This window comes from Drosophila rhopaloa, unplaced genomic scaffold (genome assembly GCF_018152115.1).
Source record: "Drosophila rhopaloa isolate 14029-0021.01 unplaced genomic scaffold, ASM1815211v1 contig_163, whole genome shotgun sequence".
NCBI classification, from domain to species: Eukaryota; Metazoa; Arthropoda; class Insecta; order Diptera; family Drosophilidae; genus Drosophila; species Drosophila rhopaloa.
Genome location: NW_025335043.1, coordinates 11,886,009 through 11,904,432, shown reverse-complemented (window position 1 = coordinate 11,904,432; position 18,424 = coordinate 11,886,009). Strand labels below are relative to the sequence as shown.

Genomic DNA, 18,424 nt, shown 5'->3' with positions numbered 1-18,424 from the left:
AAATGAAGTAGTTATTTTTGGGTTCAGAGATACTTTAATAATAAATCATCATCGATTTTAAGGGCTGATCTTACAAGGGTTTTATTGAGACCATTTACTGTCACAATTTTTCTGTTAAAAAGAACTGTCAATGGCCTAAACAGGTTTAACCACCTACCAATAACGTATTTGGAACCGTTAGGCGTTTGTAATTAATGCAGGCAAAGGAAAACGGCTCAAGGTCAGTCAAATGCGATTAACTATAATTATAAAAGCCAAGTGTAGGAGCAATAGCAGAAGAACAACACCAACAAGACGGGCAAATAATGAAAGCCAAAAACCGAAACCAAAAACCCAAGAAGAAGAAGCGGCAACAACATCAACTATTGCATAACAGTGCCCAACTACAAAAGCAAGCGAAAAAAATAACAATAAACAAACATGAAACAAACACCAACAAGAAGTTGAAGTAATTATAACAACAATTAAGCAAACGGCGTGCGTTTTTACAGCTAAGCGAAAAGGCAGCCAAGCATTTTGGTGGGCGAAGGGTAAATGCGGGGGCGGATCACATCGTTCATTAAAATGTGATCCAAGTTTAAGCGCAGACTAAAATCTTAGACAGTAGGTTCTGCGTAGGCCATAATTAAACCATCGCAACGGGTGACAGTTTTATGGCTTTGACCTTAACGCCAGACAAACGGAGTTAGAAGATGATGTATCTGAAGTTGTCATTGTTCTGGCCATAACTTCAACGACATTGATAGGGAGGAAACTAATATGCCGAAGAACGGAAGCTACAATATGCTTGATGATAGCCTGAGATATAACTTTAAACTAAACTGGTTGAATAATTAATTTAATTATCCCAAGAACATGTTACAAATTTAGCTTAAATATTAGAAAGTGTTTCAAAAAATATTCAGACATAAATTAGTGAGCCCAATAAAATCTCCACAAGTTTAATTCACAGTCTTAAATATAGTTATAAGTTTAGTATATATTGAACTATTTTTTAAAAAATGGTTTTCTAATCTTGTATTACAAGTAATTAAAAATAAATAGATACGATGAAAATCTATAATCAATTATCTAAACAATGTTTTAAAATTTACCAGAATTATAACTCAAGTTTAGTGGCCAAATTGAATATTTAGAAACCATAGAATAATGACTTTATTTTTATGCTCTGCCATAAATCAAGTTAAGGCATCCCATCTTCTCGTTCCGAGAGCCCCAAGATCTTCCACTTATGCACATTGGCCACAATTAATTTATGAAGCACAAACTTCCTTCCTGCCAGCACGCATTTGGTGTAACCAGTGGCGGACAACACTTGAGTGACCACAAGCAAGGTCAGCATCGGACAGCACCAAGCATGACGATAATTATGATACTGATACCGATTCGCATTCCGATAATATTGAATGGTCCCCTATGGGACTCCATCTCGATCTTTGCAGCTGCCAGTCGAGTGACGGACATGAAGATGAGCACATTACCCAAGCGGCTGGGCCAGATTCTTCTAATGATGCTGCTGATTGAGCTGCAGGTAAGGAACCTTTCACCTCCGACTGATTGCCCAACGAGAAGTGCATTGCTCAAGTCGCTGCTGATGGGAAATCTAATCTATTTAACAGTTCTTAGCATGAACTTCCTGATTAGGCCACATGAACCGCAACCGATCGTTGGCCAATCGGCGAGCCCGTCTAACGGATATGCTCTGCTCTAATGCAGATTGCGTATCGACCGCGAACGGAAGAAGCTTTGTCTGGCCAAAATTATGTGGCTTTGTTGCTGATGCAGCACTTTTACAGTTTCTTTTTTTTTTTGGCGGGCTCATAAAACCAAAGACTTAAGACACAAACTCGACCGAGTGATTTATGACATTGCGTATACGCCCCACGCGCCGCACGCACTTTTGTAAATGCTTATTTTTTTTTTTTCAGCAGCAGCCCATCAGCGGATTGGAACAGAGCACAGACTATTCGGTGGTTAGCAAAACTGCGGGTGTGGCCACCACCACTTCTGCACCACCCACTCTGGTGCCACCATTACGCATTTTCAAAGGTCGCATTCAGACTACGACTCCTTCTTCGAGATCTACTTCTGGTAGTCGTCCTTTGGCCGCAGGAGGTGACGCGCAGCAGGAGCTGATTGGAATCTCCTCCAAGTCGTATATCTCCGGACCCACTACACAGCCCTCGAAATTGTCCAAGAGAGCTGGAATAGCAGGTCCCAAAAAGTTCCCTAAGGATGTCCGCAATCGCAGTAGCAATGCAGTGGAACGTAACAAGTTGCAGCATGAAGTGGTTAGTTTTTCAGGATTTCTTAAACAATATTTTCTTATACGTTATTCCTTTTAAAAGCCCGATCACGTACCCGATTCTTCTGGCTACATACCCCACCGAATCGGACCCCCTGTGCATCTGGATTATGGTTCTACGGGAGTGGATTCAAGTGGAGCTCCTACAGGAAGCGGTGGATATCATGCTGCGCCCTATGAAAACAGCAAGTGGCAGGAGGAGTACTGGGATCAAGAATACGCTGGAAATCAGCACCAGCACAACGGAACTAGAGTACAGCGTAAGAATTTGTATTTTTAATGAATAATTTATAAATTATTAAACTACATTAATTGCTGACTCTATTTAATCCTAAAAATACTTTTTGTATTAATGGTTGAAAATATTTTAAACTTTCGTTTTAAAGTTACTAACTCGTTCTTACTTTTTCCTTCATAGACATCGAGGCAGAATGTCAGGATGACTATATGAAGATACGCATTGGTTTTAATGGCTCCTTTAGTGGTTTGCTATATTCAGCTGGTTATGCCTATGATCCGGACTGTATGTACATAAATGGATCTGGTAGGGATTACTATGAGTTCTACATCCAATTAAATCGCTGTGGAACTTTGGGAAAGAATTCTTTGCAAGAGGAAAGTCGCAAAAATCCCACAGTGCGTATGATTAATATATTTGTTGTTCATAAGATTAAAATGTATTTTTTTGCATTAGAATTTTATGTGGAACACGGTAACAGTGCAATATAATCCCCTGATTGAGGAGGAGTATGATGAGCACTTCAAGGTCACCTGCGAGTATGGCTATGATTTCTGGAAGACCGTGACCTTTCCTTTTCTAGATGTGGAGTATGTTTGCAGTATAAGTCTTATATTCAGTTATTAACATTGTATCTTCCCCAGAGTGGCCACTGGCAATCCGGTAGTCTTCACTTTAAGTCCACCCGAGTGCTATATGGAGATCCAGAATGGCTATGGCATTGGTGGTCCACGTGTGACGGGCCCAGTGCGTGTGGGCGATCCCCTGACCTTGATCATCTACATGAGAAGCAAATATGGTAAATGGATTTAATCTCAGCATCTAAGCTGATCTATTAATGGCGGTCTTGCGATCCCCAGACGGCTTCGACATTGTGGTCAACGATTGCTATGCACACAATGGCGCCAACAAGCGGATACAGCTCATCGATCAGCACGGTTGTCCGGTGGATGACAAGCTCATCTCACGCTTCAGGGGTTCCTGGTCGGATTCCGGGGTGTACGAGACCCAGGTGTATGCGTACATGAAGACCTTCCGGTTCACTGGCTCCCCGGCGCTCTATATTGAGTGCGATGTGCGGATGTGCCATGGGCGGTGTCCGGTAAGTAATGCCTTTTTTAAAACAAATAAGAAATCCTTCCAAAAATTTATTTTATGGCCAAAAGCCCTAAAAAATGATGTTCCTTCTCTGTTTTTTGATCAAAAGCATGGAAAATATTGGTCAAATGATGGAATGAAATACCTCGTTGAATTCGTTACAAAATTTCCAATCCATTGGTATTCTCAGCTAAAAAATTTTATTTTTGGCCAAATTTCGAAAAAAAGACGATGTTACCCCTTATAAAAAATGCAAAAATCGGTCAAAAAAAAAAATCCTTCCAAATCCACATGGAATTGATTATATAGGTTATCTGCTGCAGAAAACAGACATTCTTTTGGCTGTGCGTCTAATTTTGGCAAAGTTACAACAAAAAACCCTTACAAAATGTGTTTTTAAATGTATTAATGGCAAAAATCCGTAAAAATCATCTTTATTTTTCAGTTTTTTGATCAAAACCCTTTGAAATAATGGTCAGATCTTGGAATGTCATACCTCGTTAAATTCGTTACAAAATTTCCAATCCATTGGTATTGTCAGCTAAAAATTTTTATTTTGGGCCAAATTTCGCTAAAAATGATGATGTTACCCCTTATGAAAAATGCAAAAAACGGTCAAAAAATAATTTCTTCCAAATCCTTATAGAATTGATTGTATATGTTCCCAGTTGCACAAAACAGTTAATCTTTTGGCTGTGCGTCTCATTTTGGCAAAGTTACAATCAAAAACCCTTAAAAATGTGTTTTTAAATGTATTTAATGGCCAAAATCCGGAACAATCATCTCTATTTGTCGGTTTCTTGATAAAAACCCTTGGAAATAATAATCAGATTTTGGAATGTCATATCTCGTTGAATTCGTTACAAAATTTCCAATCCATTGGTATTCTCAACTAAAAAATTTTATTTTTGTTCAAACTTCAAAAAAATGTTGATGTTACCCCTTATCAAAAATGCAAAATTCTTCAAAAAATTAAAATTTTTAGTTTTAAATACAGATTTGTTGTACCTTTTGTAGCGAGTTTAACGAGATATGTCAATATATATTTGGTTCAATATTTCATTTTTTATGGCCAAAAGAATAATATTTATTTTACAAAAGACAAAGACGTTGGCATAAAAAACCATTTCCATGTTTTACTTTCACTAAAGTATATATTGAGGTATCACAAAAATTGTTGTTAATTGTTTCAGATTTATAAATAATAGAACATTATTTTTTTCTATAGAGCCAGCCTTGTCACTGGAGAAATCTAAAGGCGGTGACCAAGCGTGACACCTCGAACATGACGGCCACAAATCTTTCCCTGCCGCCATTATCCGCCGATGGCGAGGGTTTAACCACGGAGAATCCACCAGCAAACTCGCTATCGGAAAACGTTAATCTCTTCCAGTCACTGCGAGTTTTGCAGGAGGGTGAAACTGATGGGGATGATGTATATGCCCATCGGCAGTCGAAGCCCTTGTCACCACACCAAACCTGCCTGAAGACCTCGACTTTTTCGGCGCTGACCGCTGGCTGTTCGGCAGTTTTGTGCGTGTTAACAGTTACACTTTTCATCGCGTGCTCGAGATTAAAGCGTCGCAAGGAGTCCTCACTGTACGATTCTTATATAGCACACAAAGGACAAATCGATTGATAATGCGCAAATTGGCCTACTTTTGGCCTTGTTCTGCGCACATTGTGTATATAGCTTATGGCCCACAACATTCTGTTTTAGTTAGAGCTAAGTTTGCTGTAGTCTTTTTTTAGGTTCTGTGTGCTAGTTGTAAGTTATGATTTTGCCAACTACGATCGTGGGTATACAAGTGAAGAGCACCCGCGATTTCTAAAAATTATAAACATTTTGAAATTCTTCACTTCATAACAAATAAAATAAAAAATGTTTTAAAAAATTGGAGTCTTTTTGTATTTATATTCAGCGGAATATTCAAGTTAAAAATTATATGAAGAAAAGGAAACAAAATGACAACAAAGATCATGCATTTTTGATAATATTTATTAAATACTTGACTATCACTTGATTATCATGTTATCTACGTTAGTACCTACTAAACTTAGTTTTAGCAATTGTCCATGTATTTTTGCCTTAACAAGTTTTTTTGCCTACTTTTAGGCTGCAGAAAAACCAAAAACAATTGTGTCTATACAAATATGTGGCTTGCTTTTAGGCCCCTTCTTAAAAATCTCTTCAATTTGTTTAAATTGTAATGTAAGTCGTAAGTCTGGCTTTTGGAGGCTGGTTTTTGTATTGCCACTTATGTCGCTCCATGTGGCAGGCATAAGGAAGTCGAAGGTGACTCGTGCCACCTGTAGCACTTCCTCATGGGACCGGCTTTGTCCTCAGCCATTGACACGACCATTTTCGGTGTTTTTGAGAGCTCGTCACCGAGCCATCGAGACTTATGTGTTTTGACTGCCTTTTTTTCGGTCGTGCACTAAGCCGCATGATTTTAGCTTGTTGCTGTTTCGAAGACGTTGGGTTTGACACAAATTTGCGACTGCGGTGCGCCGCAAAACATTGCCCAAAAAGTGTTAATATGGTTGAGGACTTTTAATATTGCCCAACAGCCACTGCAACTGCTGATGCATTAGCAGCAGCCGCAGAAATACACTGCTAATTGTGCAATTTTCGATGGCCTGCTCATTTCGTCTCTATTATTGTTTGGGCAAACGATCTTCGCCTGTTCTTGGGTGTAAAAATTAACACGGAATTGGCCAGAGCCAACGGCTAATTAATTTATTTGGCTGTGCGAAAACAAACAAAAGAATCCACAATAACAATCCAAATGTTTATGATATCACATTACACTTTTGTGCAGAATGACAGCGTTTTTTGTTCACACACAGTTTTGCATACAATGATTGTGCCTGGATTTTTTTTTGCTTATTTATTATTAATGACAGTTTAAGATGCGAGTGAGCAAAACACACTAATTGAATCATAAGCTGGAAGTGGCTCTCTAAAAATTAAAATGCCGCGGCATGCCTTGGCTCTTTCTTTGCATAAACGACCCCGCCCAGTGGATTTTTAGGTGATTTCTCTACCTTTTCTAGGCCATCTCGACCACGTAGATCAGCGGCTTGCTAGTTTTTTAAAGGCGACCTTGAGCAAAGTGTTTCAATTGAATGCAGCGAAATAATTAACTAAAAATTTATGAAGATACAGAAATTAATTTGATGTAATTTGCGTTGGCGTTGCCATTGATTTTATCGCTCTCTAGCGGCGAGGAAAAACTTGCCTCTGGCTGCTGGTGACACCAAAATGGCACCCAAATTGCGCCAACCAAGCCGCACAAAGGCTTCAAAGTTGTGCTTTTTATGCGCTCCACGGCGACCTTAGTTTCTTAGAGTTTTTGCCCAGCACAGCCGCATGTCTCATAACTTGCACGTTCGTGGCCTGAGTTTTTCGTCTTTCGTCTTTCGTTGCATTGTATTGCGCTGTCATGCGCACATGAAAATCATCATCAGCAAGCCAGGCAGTCAAACGCCGAACAAGAAAAACCACACGGAAAAAAGAGATCGTTTTTAACAATAATTTATCGGGTCAAAATATATCAAGACATTTTATATTAATATTTATTATTAATTATTAAATCGGTTTAAGGGGCTTGCATTTTCTTTGATTATTTTTGTATTATTATCCTTTCTGATAAAAATATTTGACACCTATAGTTTATTTGCCCATATAACACTTTATATATCAAATAAAATACAATTTTTTATAGTGCATCAAAGGCGACTTCAGCAACAGCATCAAAATCAGTAATGTAAAAATATGCTTTCATTACCAAACGTCTAGCTCGCAAGTGTTAATACACATGGCATGTATAATGTTTTCCTTTGGGCAACTCATCGTTGTTTCTTTTCAGTTTTTCCTGTGCAGAGAATCTTTAAACGCTTTTGGGTTTTCATTGTGCTTGTTTTTTTCCCCACCCTTAATAGATTAAATAAATTGTGCAGCTATCAATCAATTCACGGAAGTTTTTTAAGCCTCCCAACCATTTGGCAATATAATTCAAAATGTAATTGAAGGTTGAGACAAGTGCTGACAGCTGAATGAGAGTTGAAAGCCGAAAAGGTCAAAATGGTTGCTTTACTATAAAAGAGCTATTGAAGAATGGGCTTGCATTATCAGATAACCGGAACAAATTCAGCTCAATTGTTGGCTACATTTTACAATTTTTCAATAGTGTTCAAGCAACCTAGTGCACATTTATTTAAATCATTTAGGCGCCATAAGGAACTGCGATTTGCTAATGATACACACCGGCGATTAGGCGCAGTCAAAAAGTAGTAAGAAAAACTATGAAATAACAAATTAAATGGCACGCCCACATGACCTTTTGAGGCGTTGCCTTTGTTCGTTATTTTTTTGTTGTTCATTTAATTTATAGGCGCAAGATTTGTGTCATAATTAAACATTTTTATAACACACAAAGCGAGATTATCAGATAGCGGAAGCATTCTTCCATTAACTTTTCGCAGTCACTGTGGTGGAAACTTTTTGTGGGCGGGCAGCAACCCTGGAGGCCAAGCACATGTAAACAAAAATTTTGAACAGCTGATAAGGCCAACTGCATTTGTTTACAAACTAAAGATAAGTGGAAGGGTGGGTTTGGGAAAAACACGTCCTGATAAGAGAGTGCTTTTCCACTTTTTCCTCTCAGTTATCCGCATTTTTCGCGCCTGCGCCGTTGCATTTCTTATCTGATTTGGCTGCTGCGCTCTAGAAAGTCAGAATCCCATTGATTTTTATCCAGAATCCCGAAGTAGAGTTCTTAATCCGCACCCAAACTGACGGCTCCAGTTCTAGACGACAAAGTCGGAAAGAAAAATCCTTAAAAGTTGTGAAAATTATGCAAAATAATTGAAAAGAAATTACCCAAATCAAGAGAAGCTTGAGATAAGGTGAAGTGTGCTGTTTTCAAGATGTTTGAACGGGTCTAAGGCTGAATTTTTTGTGTCTGCAGTTTTGGGGCGTGGGCCCAGCCAACCCTACAACTCCAATTTGGCCATGTCCCTGGAGTAAGTGAAAAGTGGAAAAATCATGGAGTCTTCCAGCAAATCCTGGCTGCTGTGCAGCATCCTGCTGATCCTGGCAATTTCTTTGGGTACGTACTTTGGGCTGCGAAGGGTAGGACTGGGAGTTTGCCACACCCCCTTTCGGGCTGGGCGGTGGTTATGTAATAAAAGAAAAACCGAGAAGAGGCCTTTACAAACTTTGTTAACTCTGCTAACCGTTTCTTAGTCCCCGTAAAAAAACAAAAGCCAACTATCTCTCTATTTCTCTTCTCTTAGCTAGCTTACGATTTTACAGCAATGATTTGATTTTTTTCTTAAATTTACGCTTTGCGCTGGCAGCGCCGCCTTAACAAGTTCTCCAAGCTCTCATTGCCAACCACCAAGAACCACCAACTACCACCGGCCCTTCAGCTCCTGGCATCCAACGTTTTGTGTATATAGCTTAGCCACACTACCCCCAATGAAAAACAACAACAACAACAATAGAGCATAGCTACTATATGCAGTAGACCAGCAACAACAACAACAACAACCGCCACACAACCACCGACAAATCTCGACTTGCGAATGCCCAGTAATAAAAAATGAGACTTGGAGAATCTGCCAAAGCGTCGCTGCTGCAGCGCTGCAAACGAAAAAAATACCGAAAAAATTATAACCGAATCACAACTGCGCTAGTCATCAACTCTATGTAAACTAAATATATATTCTCAAGTAGAACTCCTCATAGCACACCCATAGCACTCGGTTAAGTGCCGCCCCACAGACTAGATCTTCTGCCATAGCTCTATCTCTAATTAGAATTACTTAACCTTAGCTTAGCTCTAGCTATCTCTCTCGCTCTCTGTCACTTGCTCTCTCTCTTTCGCTCCCGCTCTCTCCGAATCTCTCCAATGCTCGACATCTATAAACTTCTGTACCTGAACCAAAAACTATACTTCCAGTACACCTGCATACTCGTCTTACTCTATGAATATTATATATATGTATATCCCCCAGCTATATTCGCTTTTGTAATTAAACCTTTCTCCAGAGTCCCCTCTGCATCTCTCTCTCTCGCTCTCTCTCTTTCTCTCTTTGATTCACTATCTCTCTGTCTCTGTCCACCCCCCAAAAAAAAAGTACCCCTGACTGTGTATCTACGAAAAGCGTGGTAGCCAAGGTCCTTGAGGGACCCGCAGGATGGGTGGTGGCGTACAGCATCCCGACCGACCACCGCAACCAAAATGAACAGCAACCGAAAAGAAACAGAATATGCAAATCAAACGAAAATGCAATGAACTGAACCAACAATGCATATATGCTATATATACGTGTATATAAAGATTTCTGTATCAACTGCCGAATCTTAATTCATACTCCTTCTCTTCTGAGCAGTCCAAGAAGTAACGAAAAGAAAAGCAAATAGAAATTGTAGTCGAAACTTGCATAGACAGAACCCCCCATTCAGGTTTAGAGTTATATTTGGTATATACGAAAAGAAAATATTAGTACATTCACATTCATTCACATACAAAGACACACACACTCAGACATACGCTTAGTATTTATCATGAAATATACCCACCCCAAAAATCATAACGTTCACCTAGCGTAAAGTGCAACTCCAAAAACGAGTTTCGAAAGTCACGCACCCACACTGTAGAAGAAGTTATCGTGCTCCATATATGAGACCACACACGCACACACTCGTAAGACAAGGATAACCCGGTCACACACACATGCGGCCGAGAGTGTGGGCCCCAGCATCCCTGAGTTCGCCTCTCTCTTACGCTCTCACTTCCTCTCTCAAAGGACATTGCCGTATATGTGTGTGTGCGCTGTGAGCTTTTCCGGATAAAGCTCGCTCAGCTGTCAAACAGAAAGGAAAACAACTGTAATAGGAAATATAGCCATCTCTGTTTCTCGTAGAAAATAGAAGATGAAACTCCCGTTAGAATATCCCTGCTGGGGCGCCAATTCAATGCTGCACTTTGTTGAGCACCATTTAATGATTAGCTAGCTATTAAACCTTTAAACCTTAGCAATTTGTTGAGCCAGGACTCTAGGACTGTAAGAACCAAGAGGCACTCGCACTAAACCATAAGCTATGTAATGGGGTAGACATACAACAAAAACTACTTTCCATCTCATAGTTCTTGTTTAATGCAAGTGCCTCACACGCGGCGTATACTCAACGTAGGCCAGAACAACAGCAACAACATCAACAGTGCCACTAGCACACCACCACCACCACAAAAGACACCCACCTGCACCACCAAAAATACTGCCACAGAAAAATTAACCACAATCGAGCGGTTCTCATGTGTCGTCCATTTTTGTTTTACTTTCCCAATCAAAATTCAAAAATGAAGCTGAAGTTGAAGACGATGAATCGGTATTAAGTCTGAGAATGCCTCTGTCCTATCTGCTCTCTCTCTCTTTCACTCTTCCTGTCTCTCTCTCGCTCTGTCTCTGTCTAACTCTATCTGTCTATAAGCTAAATCATCCCAAGCCCATTCAAAAAAAAAATGTTAAAAAAAGAACAACAAGAAAAACTTAAACAAAGAATACAACAACTTTGCTCATCCGTTCGTTTCTTTGTTTCTCTGTATTTTCTTTCATTACTTTTGCCTTTGGAAACCCTATGTGTTATTTGTGCCCTCCATTATGTTTTAATTAATCCTACATCCCTCTCCAAATCCTGGAATGTTTGTGTACTCTCTTCCGTTTCTTCGGTTCGCTTCCGTTTCCGTTTTCCGTTGTGTTTTTTAGTCAGTGCATCCGAAGATGAAGAGCGCTTGGTGCGTGACCTCTTTCGAGGCTACAATAAACTCATACGACCCGTACAGAATATGACACAAAAAGTTGGAGTAAGATTTGGTTTGGCGTTCGTACAGCTAATCAATGTCGTAAGTGTTCTCAAAATCAAATTTGTCAAACAAAAACAACCTGAATAATAACAATAAGATTATGCTTATATAAAAAAAACAAAAATCATAACTAACATTCGTAGAGTGTAAATGTGTTTTCGAGTTCTGTTCCTAACAAATTCTTCAGTTTCGTTGCTGTCATTCATCGTCCATACACACACACACTCGTCCATCAACAGTCAGCAACACCCACACACACATGCACAGGCTGTTCCCTCGGCCACGCCCCCTCTCGCGGATATGATGGGGGCGGGAGGAGGGGCGCATCCAAAAAGTTTTCAGTTTCGGTTATGCTTTGTAAATAATTACGTACACGTTGTCTTGACTTTGTATGTTTGTAGTGAACTTGATGCTAGTAAATCAAATACAAAATACAAATACTAACCCTAAACAATTAAGATTAAACAAGCAAAACAAACTAACCAACTAACTAACTAACTAAAGTAAAGCCACATGCGAAATAATGTCTTAACTACCTTCCCACCCGCTCTCTCTCGATTTCTCGATTGTGTACGCCAAAAACTCGATTCGATTTCGATTCGTTTCGAATCTCAAATGCAAATCGTACCCGTACTCCGTACTTCGTACCGTTCTCTCACACCACCAAACCACCAACCAACCAACCAACCAACCAACTAACCAACCAACCAACCAACCACCAAACCACCACCATCTGATCACAATCAAAACCGAAAACAAACGAATTCCCGAAAAAAAAATCGAAAATCGAAAACCGATCAAGAATGAGAAAAATCAAATTATGAAATCAAACGTTTGGTTACGTTTGGTTTGGTACGACTACCAGCTGCAGTGGGATGAGGCCGACTACGGCGGCATCGGGGTGTTGCGTCTGCCCCCCGACAAGGTTTGGAAGCCGGACATTGTGCTCTTCAATAAGTGAGTAAATGGCCATTTTGTAGCTAACCCATCAACTCCAACTCTGTACACTAAAAATCAAGAACAAAAAACCGTAGGCGAAAGTCGGAGCTTTCCACGTTGATCTCCTATAAATGCCCGAAATTAATATTATACTTTTCCGCCGACAGTGCCGATGGCAACTACGAGGTGCGCTACAAGTCCAACGTGCTGATCTATCCCACTGGCGAGGTCCTGTGGGTTCCGCCGGCCATTTACCAGAGCTCCTGCACCATCGATGTGACCTACTTCCCCTTCGACCAGCAGACCTGCATCATGAAGTTCGGATCGTGGACTTTTAACGGGGATCAGGTCTCACTGGCCCTCTATAACAACAAGAACTTTGTGGATCTCTCGGATTACTGGAAGTCGGGCACCTGGGATATTATAGAAGTGCCCGCCTATCTGAACGTCTACGAGGGCGACAGCAACCATCCCACGGAAACGGACATCACATTCTACATCATCATCCGGCGCAAGACACTCTTCTACACTGTGAATTTGATTCTGCCCACAGTGCTGATTTCGTTCCTCTGCGTTCTGGTATTTTACCTGCCAGCCGAAGCCGGCGAGAAGGTAAGATAAAGATCGCCGACTGGTGATCATATCTGGCTTTTATAGGTTCACATCTGGTCATGGGTGGGGTCAAGTCAAGATTATAGAAAACATCTCAAAGATGTCAATAATATTTAACTAACCCTGCTTACGTTTGTCAAGCCACTTATTTAATTTTAATTAATGATCAAAACATCTTTCTAAACATTAATTAGCTGAACTTCAACATCTGGTTTTTAATTTGAATAATCAAAAAAAAAACAAGATTGATCAATTCCAATTCGTTACGCCTCTCTGTTTAAAACTTTGATTAACATGTTAAAAAAATGTTTTTAATTGAGTCATAATATTTTGTTCTTGGCTTACAGAATTTATTTTTCACTTAAAGTTTAAGTTTATTATTTATACTATTTAAGTTTTAATTTTTCACTTAATGCGATACTTTTTCCTTAGTGCTTGGTACCTTTTTGAGAGGAACCTTGGCTAGGTGGGGTCACGGCTATTACCTGATCGGTTAATAACGATATATATTCCCAGGTTACGCTCGGAATTAGCATTTTGCTGTCACTGGTTGTGTTCCTGTTGCTGGTGTCGAAGATTCTGCCGCCGACGTCGCTGGTGTTGCCGCTGATCGCCAAGTATCTGCTGTTCACCTTCATCATGAACACGGTGTCCATCCTGGTGACCGTGATCATCATCAACTGGAACTTCCGGGGGCCGCGCACCCACCGCATGCCCATGTACATCCGCTCCATCTTCCTGCACTACCTGCCCGCCTTCCTCTTCATGAAGCGGCCGCGGAAGACCCGTCTGCGCTGGATGATGGAGATGCCCGGGATGAGCATGCCCGCCCACCCCCATCCCTCGTACGGCTCGCCGGCGGAGCTGCCCAAGCATATCAGCGCCATCGGGGGCAAGCAGTCCAAGATGGAGGTCATGGAGCTGTCCGACCTGCACCACCCCAACTGCAAGATCAACCGCAAGGTCAACAGCGGCGGCGAGCTGGGCCTGGGCGATGGCTGTCGCCGGGAGAGCGAGTCCTCCGACTCCATCCTGCTCTCCCCGGAGGCCAGCAAGGCCACCGAGGCAGTGGAGTTCATCGCCGAGCACTTGAGGAACGAGGATCTCTACATTCAGGTGAGGAGAAGGACCATTTAAAGGATTTTTGTCACTGGTCATTACGAAAAGAAACAAGTTGAGAGCTAGCCTCCTGCTAAATTTAGTTTTTTAATAAGGTTCCTTAATTTGATTTAGAAACTCGTTTAAGCTCATAAATCAATAAAATAAAATCTCAATTAATTTTCATATTTTGGCAGCTGATAAAGTCATTTAACCACAAATAAGCACAGCTTTCAGGAACATATTTTTTTATATTCTATAATTATTGATGGCAAAACTATTAAAATTAAAAACTTAATTACGTTGAATTCACATAATCGTAAATAGAGTCTCAGAAACAAACTTTCCACTAATAAAAACTTATAAAAATACATTTTTAATTATTTAATTTGAAAAATCACAGCTAATAAAGTAATATAGATTGTAGGAACACTTCAAACAATATTGTAATAATAAAAATAAATAGTTCTTCGATTAATTTAAGAGTTATGGCAAATGATGGCAAATACTTAAATACTCACAATTATTTTTTTGCCCTCTGCCTAAAACCCCATTCACACATTAGACCCGCGAAGATTGGAAGTACGTGGCCATGGTGATCGATCGCTTGCAGCTGTACATCTTCTTCATTGTGACCACGGCCGGAACGGTGGGCATTCTGATGGACGCCCCGCATATTTTCGAGTACGTGGACCAGGACCGCATCATCGAGATCTACAGGGGAAAGTAAGCGAGTGAGGAGTTGGAGCAGCCAGGGGCTGAATGAAATGGTTAACAGCATTGCAAACGCAACAATAATAAGCAAACGAGGTATTGAGACAGATGAGAACAATGAAAAATTGCAACAATTAATGCGGATTTTTAGATTTTAATAATTAAAGAACACTAAACGATATTTGCTTGAGCAGAATTAACACCTAAAATAACTAACTAATATTAACTCATTTTGGTAAACACACGAATTGGAACACTGAACAACACACTAAACAGTCGTCAAGTAAAACTAATAAGCAAATAATTCACCAGCAACAAATGTTAAACAAATAAATCAAAAAACAACCTAGTGGAATTGTGAGTAAATTTATAATTTTTAAAACGAACTTAGCTAATATAGACATATATAGAATGAAGTTTAGTTTAAGTGCAATAAATAGCGGGACGAACGCTTTCCAGAACCTTGTTATTATGTTGTGCCAAACTTAATCATAAGTAATCCAGTTTTACGCATGAGATTTAAGAATGGAGGAAACATCCCCGAATCAATTTGTAAATGCTTCTCAAAAACGATTGCAGCTAGCATAAAGATCGTATTAATCTGAGGCTCCGACCCGGAGCCAAACATGAAACCAATAAAAATGCAAAGTTAATTAACCAACCCGACTATTAATTTCGTAGCTGCATCGCGCATACGCCGCGTGTTACGCGCCTGGTCACTTGGCTTATTAACTAATTGATATGGGCATAATACTTTATTGGCCAACTGGAAAATGTCGATTCAAATAAGCATCGATTGTTGTTAAGCTTGCAAATCCCATAAACATCAATGTGGAAGGGATGGGGAGCCAATTATGTAAGCACGATTCTAACAGATATTGGCCATATGTGTTCGGCTCGAAATGTCTGGTCGTAGTGGCAGTTATTCGCACATTAATCATCCGCCCACGTAGCCCACGCTGGTGTGAACTCTGTCGACTCCCATCGGACCTAATTAGTGGAACACATGAACGGCCAGAAATCCCCCATTTGGTTCCTGGTTAGTCGAAGTACACACAAAAACTAACTAGTACGCGCTGTTATTGACTTACAATCGTCGCTGATTCGCTGATTACCAGATACAGATATAGATACTGTATCTCTGTCCTCACCTGTGGCTACATCAAAGGTTGCAGCATCACGACGACGACGACTTCGACGACGATGACGACTGAGAGTCGATTGAGCCAAAACTCGTCTCGCTGGCTGACTCAAAACTTCGGCATCTGCTGAGCGAGCGCCGACTTAGCTGACTTAGCCAACTTAGCCAACTTAGCCAACTTAGGGGCTGCTCTGGGCCAGGCCGGTATAAATGCGCCAAGGGAGAACATTTGGGCATCATTCGATTTCTGATTTTGCAACGAAGACGTCGCATCGGCTTCAAGTAATCTCGTGTGCGGTTTGTCTGCGAAACCGGTAATAATTCGATTCGCTGTGATTTTTGTGCAGTGCTGCGAGGAAAACTCGGAAAAACCGCGCGTTTGTTTAGCGACTAGCAGAAATGGTGAGTTCGTTGGCAAGTGGCAAAATGCCTCCGGTTTCATCCGTGTTGTGTCTTCCAGCGCTGTTTCCTGCCCCTGGTGGCCCTGCTCCTGGCAGCTGGGGTCCACGCGGATGTCTCCCACCTGGACACGGATCTCCAGGAGGATGGCTATCACTACAAGCAGCCGTCGGTGCCGTTTCCGCCTCCGGGCTCGGGAAATGGCATTGAGGACGGGGGCATAGGCCCAGGACCTGCTCCTTCGGCTCCGGCTCCTTCCTATGGACCACCGCAGACTCAGCCACCTCGTCCTCCCCCGCAGCCAACTCCTACGGCTCCTGGTCCTTCGTATGGACCTCCCCAGACGCAGCCACCGCGTCCTCCACCGCAGCCAACTCCAACGGCTCCTGCCCCGTCTCCTTCGTATGGACTACCGCAGACTCAGCCACCACGTCCGCCACCGCAGCCAACCCCCTCGGCTCCTGCTCCCTCTCCATCTTACGGACCTCCCCAGACGCAGCCACCTCGTCCTCCGCCGCAGCCAACTCCCTCGGCTCCTCTTCCTTCCTATGGACCTCCCCAGCCGCAGCCTCCAGCGCCGCAGCCTCCATCGCCGCAACCCGGACCGGAGTACCTGCCTCCAGATCAGCCTAAGCCGCGTCCGACGCCTTCGCGCCCTCTGCCGCCTCCACCACCACCACCGTCGAGGCCGCAGCCCACTCCTGGATACGGTCCACCACCACCACCTCCATCTCCACCAAGGCCACAGCCCACTCCTGGATACGGCCCACCACCACCACCACCATCTCCACCAAGGCCACAGCCCACTCCTGGATACGGACCACCACCACCACCTCCTTCTCCACCAAGGCCACAGCCCACTCCCGGATACGGACCCCCTCCTCCGCCTCCAGGACCTGGACCTCGCCCACAGCCAGGATCCGAGTATCTGCCGCCTCCTGGGGAGAATGAGGTGACCCCGAGTCAGCCGCAGCCAACTGCTCCAGCTGCACCACCGGCTGGACCCACTTATCAGCCACGCCCACCTGCACCAGCACCACCAGCACCCGCACCAGGACCCACCTATCAGCCACGCCCACCTGCACCTGCACCACCAGCACCCACTTACCAGCCACGCCCACCTGCACCACCTGCACCTGCACCAGGACCCACTTATCAACCACGCCCACCTGCACCGCCAGCACCTGCACCAGGACCCACTTACCAGCCACGCCCACCAAGTCCTCCTGCCCCACCTGCACCCACCCAGGAGTACGGACCACCACCCACCAGTGGTGGCGATGAGGCGGGATCCCTCGGACCCGATGGCTACAACTACAACAAGCCTGCCAAACCCTTTACCTTCTAAAAAATACTCAAGACCCCTGTCCTGTGAACCACCATTGGACCCAACACCCACCACCCCGCCACTCAAATCTTTTTCCAAATAAAAACATATCTCAAAAGCCAAAGTCAAAGCTGGATATGTCAATCACTTGGGGGATTCGCTGGTGGGTCAATGTCCCAGCTTAAAAAGCGACCTTCTGGGGCGTCACTTTTGACAGCTGTTACATGCAGAAAAATTAACATAAATTTTGATTCTACAGTGAAAAGAAAAATAGTTACTTAGAAGATTTATTATTATTGTCATTAAATTAAGATCTAGGACATTTAATATTAAAGGATAAAGGATTAGTTTTTATACCAATTTCCTTAGCTTAAATTCTATTTTTAATTCCCAGTTGTTTTACAGTGCAGGCAGATGGCCTCACCGAAATACCAGTGGTTCAAGTGCAGTCCCCAGACACCACCCAGTGGTGCACAGTGGCCTGGTGGCCGGTGGTCAGTTGGTAGGTCAAATCAATCAAACCTGGGGGCGCCATAAATCAGAGGCGGAAATTCCGAGAGCGTCAAGCAGCCGTGAACGTTCTCAGGCCAGTGCTGTTTGCAATATCTATAAGCCCATAACGACCATATATATATATATTTATAGGTATAATAGTGAGAGTCCATAACGATTGCAA

General features: G+C 42.3%; 3 protein-coding genes across 4 annotated transcripts; all 3 read left to right on the top strand.

Moving 5' to 3' along the window:
* The first annotated feature begins 1,462 nt into the window (after positions 1–1,462).
* On the top strand, positions 1,463–5,280 carry LOC108052035. The gene is made up of 8 exons (XM_017134351.2): positions 1,463–1,531; positions 1,932–2,291; positions 2,349–2,565; positions 2,724–2,941; positions 3,000–3,133; positions 3,188–3,342; positions 3,404–3,645; positions 4,870–5,280. Exons 1-8 carry the CDS (start codon positions 1,463–1,465, stop codon positions 5,278–5,280), a joined length of 1,806 nt encoding a protein of 601 aa, XP_016989840.1.
* A 3,126-nt stretch (positions 5,281–8,406) lies between these two features.
* LOC108052043 (acetylcholine receptor subunit beta-like 1) lies at positions 8,407–15,538 on the top strand. 2 transcript variants are annotated; one of them, XM_044457662.1, is made up of 7 exons: positions 8,407–8,552; positions 8,615–8,755; positions 11,421–11,557; positions 12,321–12,475; positions 12,625–13,069; positions 13,586–14,185; positions 14,733–15,538. In XM_044457662.1, the coding sequence occupies exons 2-7, from the start codon at positions 8,692–8,694 to the stop codon at positions 14,895–14,897; spliced, it is 1,566 nt and encodes a 521-aa protein (XP_044313597.1). In that variant the 5' UTR covers positions 8,407–8,552; positions 8,615–8,691; the 3' UTR covers positions 14,898–15,538. The 2 variants fall into 2 exon arrangements, with proteins under 2 accessions (XP_044313597.1, XP_016989850.1); XM_017134361.2 differs by lacking the exons at positions 8,407–8,552; positions 8,615–8,755 and having other exon boundaries at positions 8,765–11,557.
* A 742-nt stretch (positions 15,539–16,280) lies between these two features.
* Positions 16,281–17,866, top strand: LOC108052044 (basic proline-rich protein). The gene is made up of 2 exons (XM_017134363.2): positions 16,281–16,424; positions 16,483–17,866. Exons 1-2 carry the CDS (start codon positions 16,422–16,424, stop codon positions 17,767–17,769), a joined length of 1,290 nt encoding a protein of 429 aa, XP_016989852.1. The 5' UTR covers positions 16,281–16,421; the 3' UTR covers positions 17,770–17,866.
* Positions 17,867–18,424: the final 558 nt, after the last annotated feature.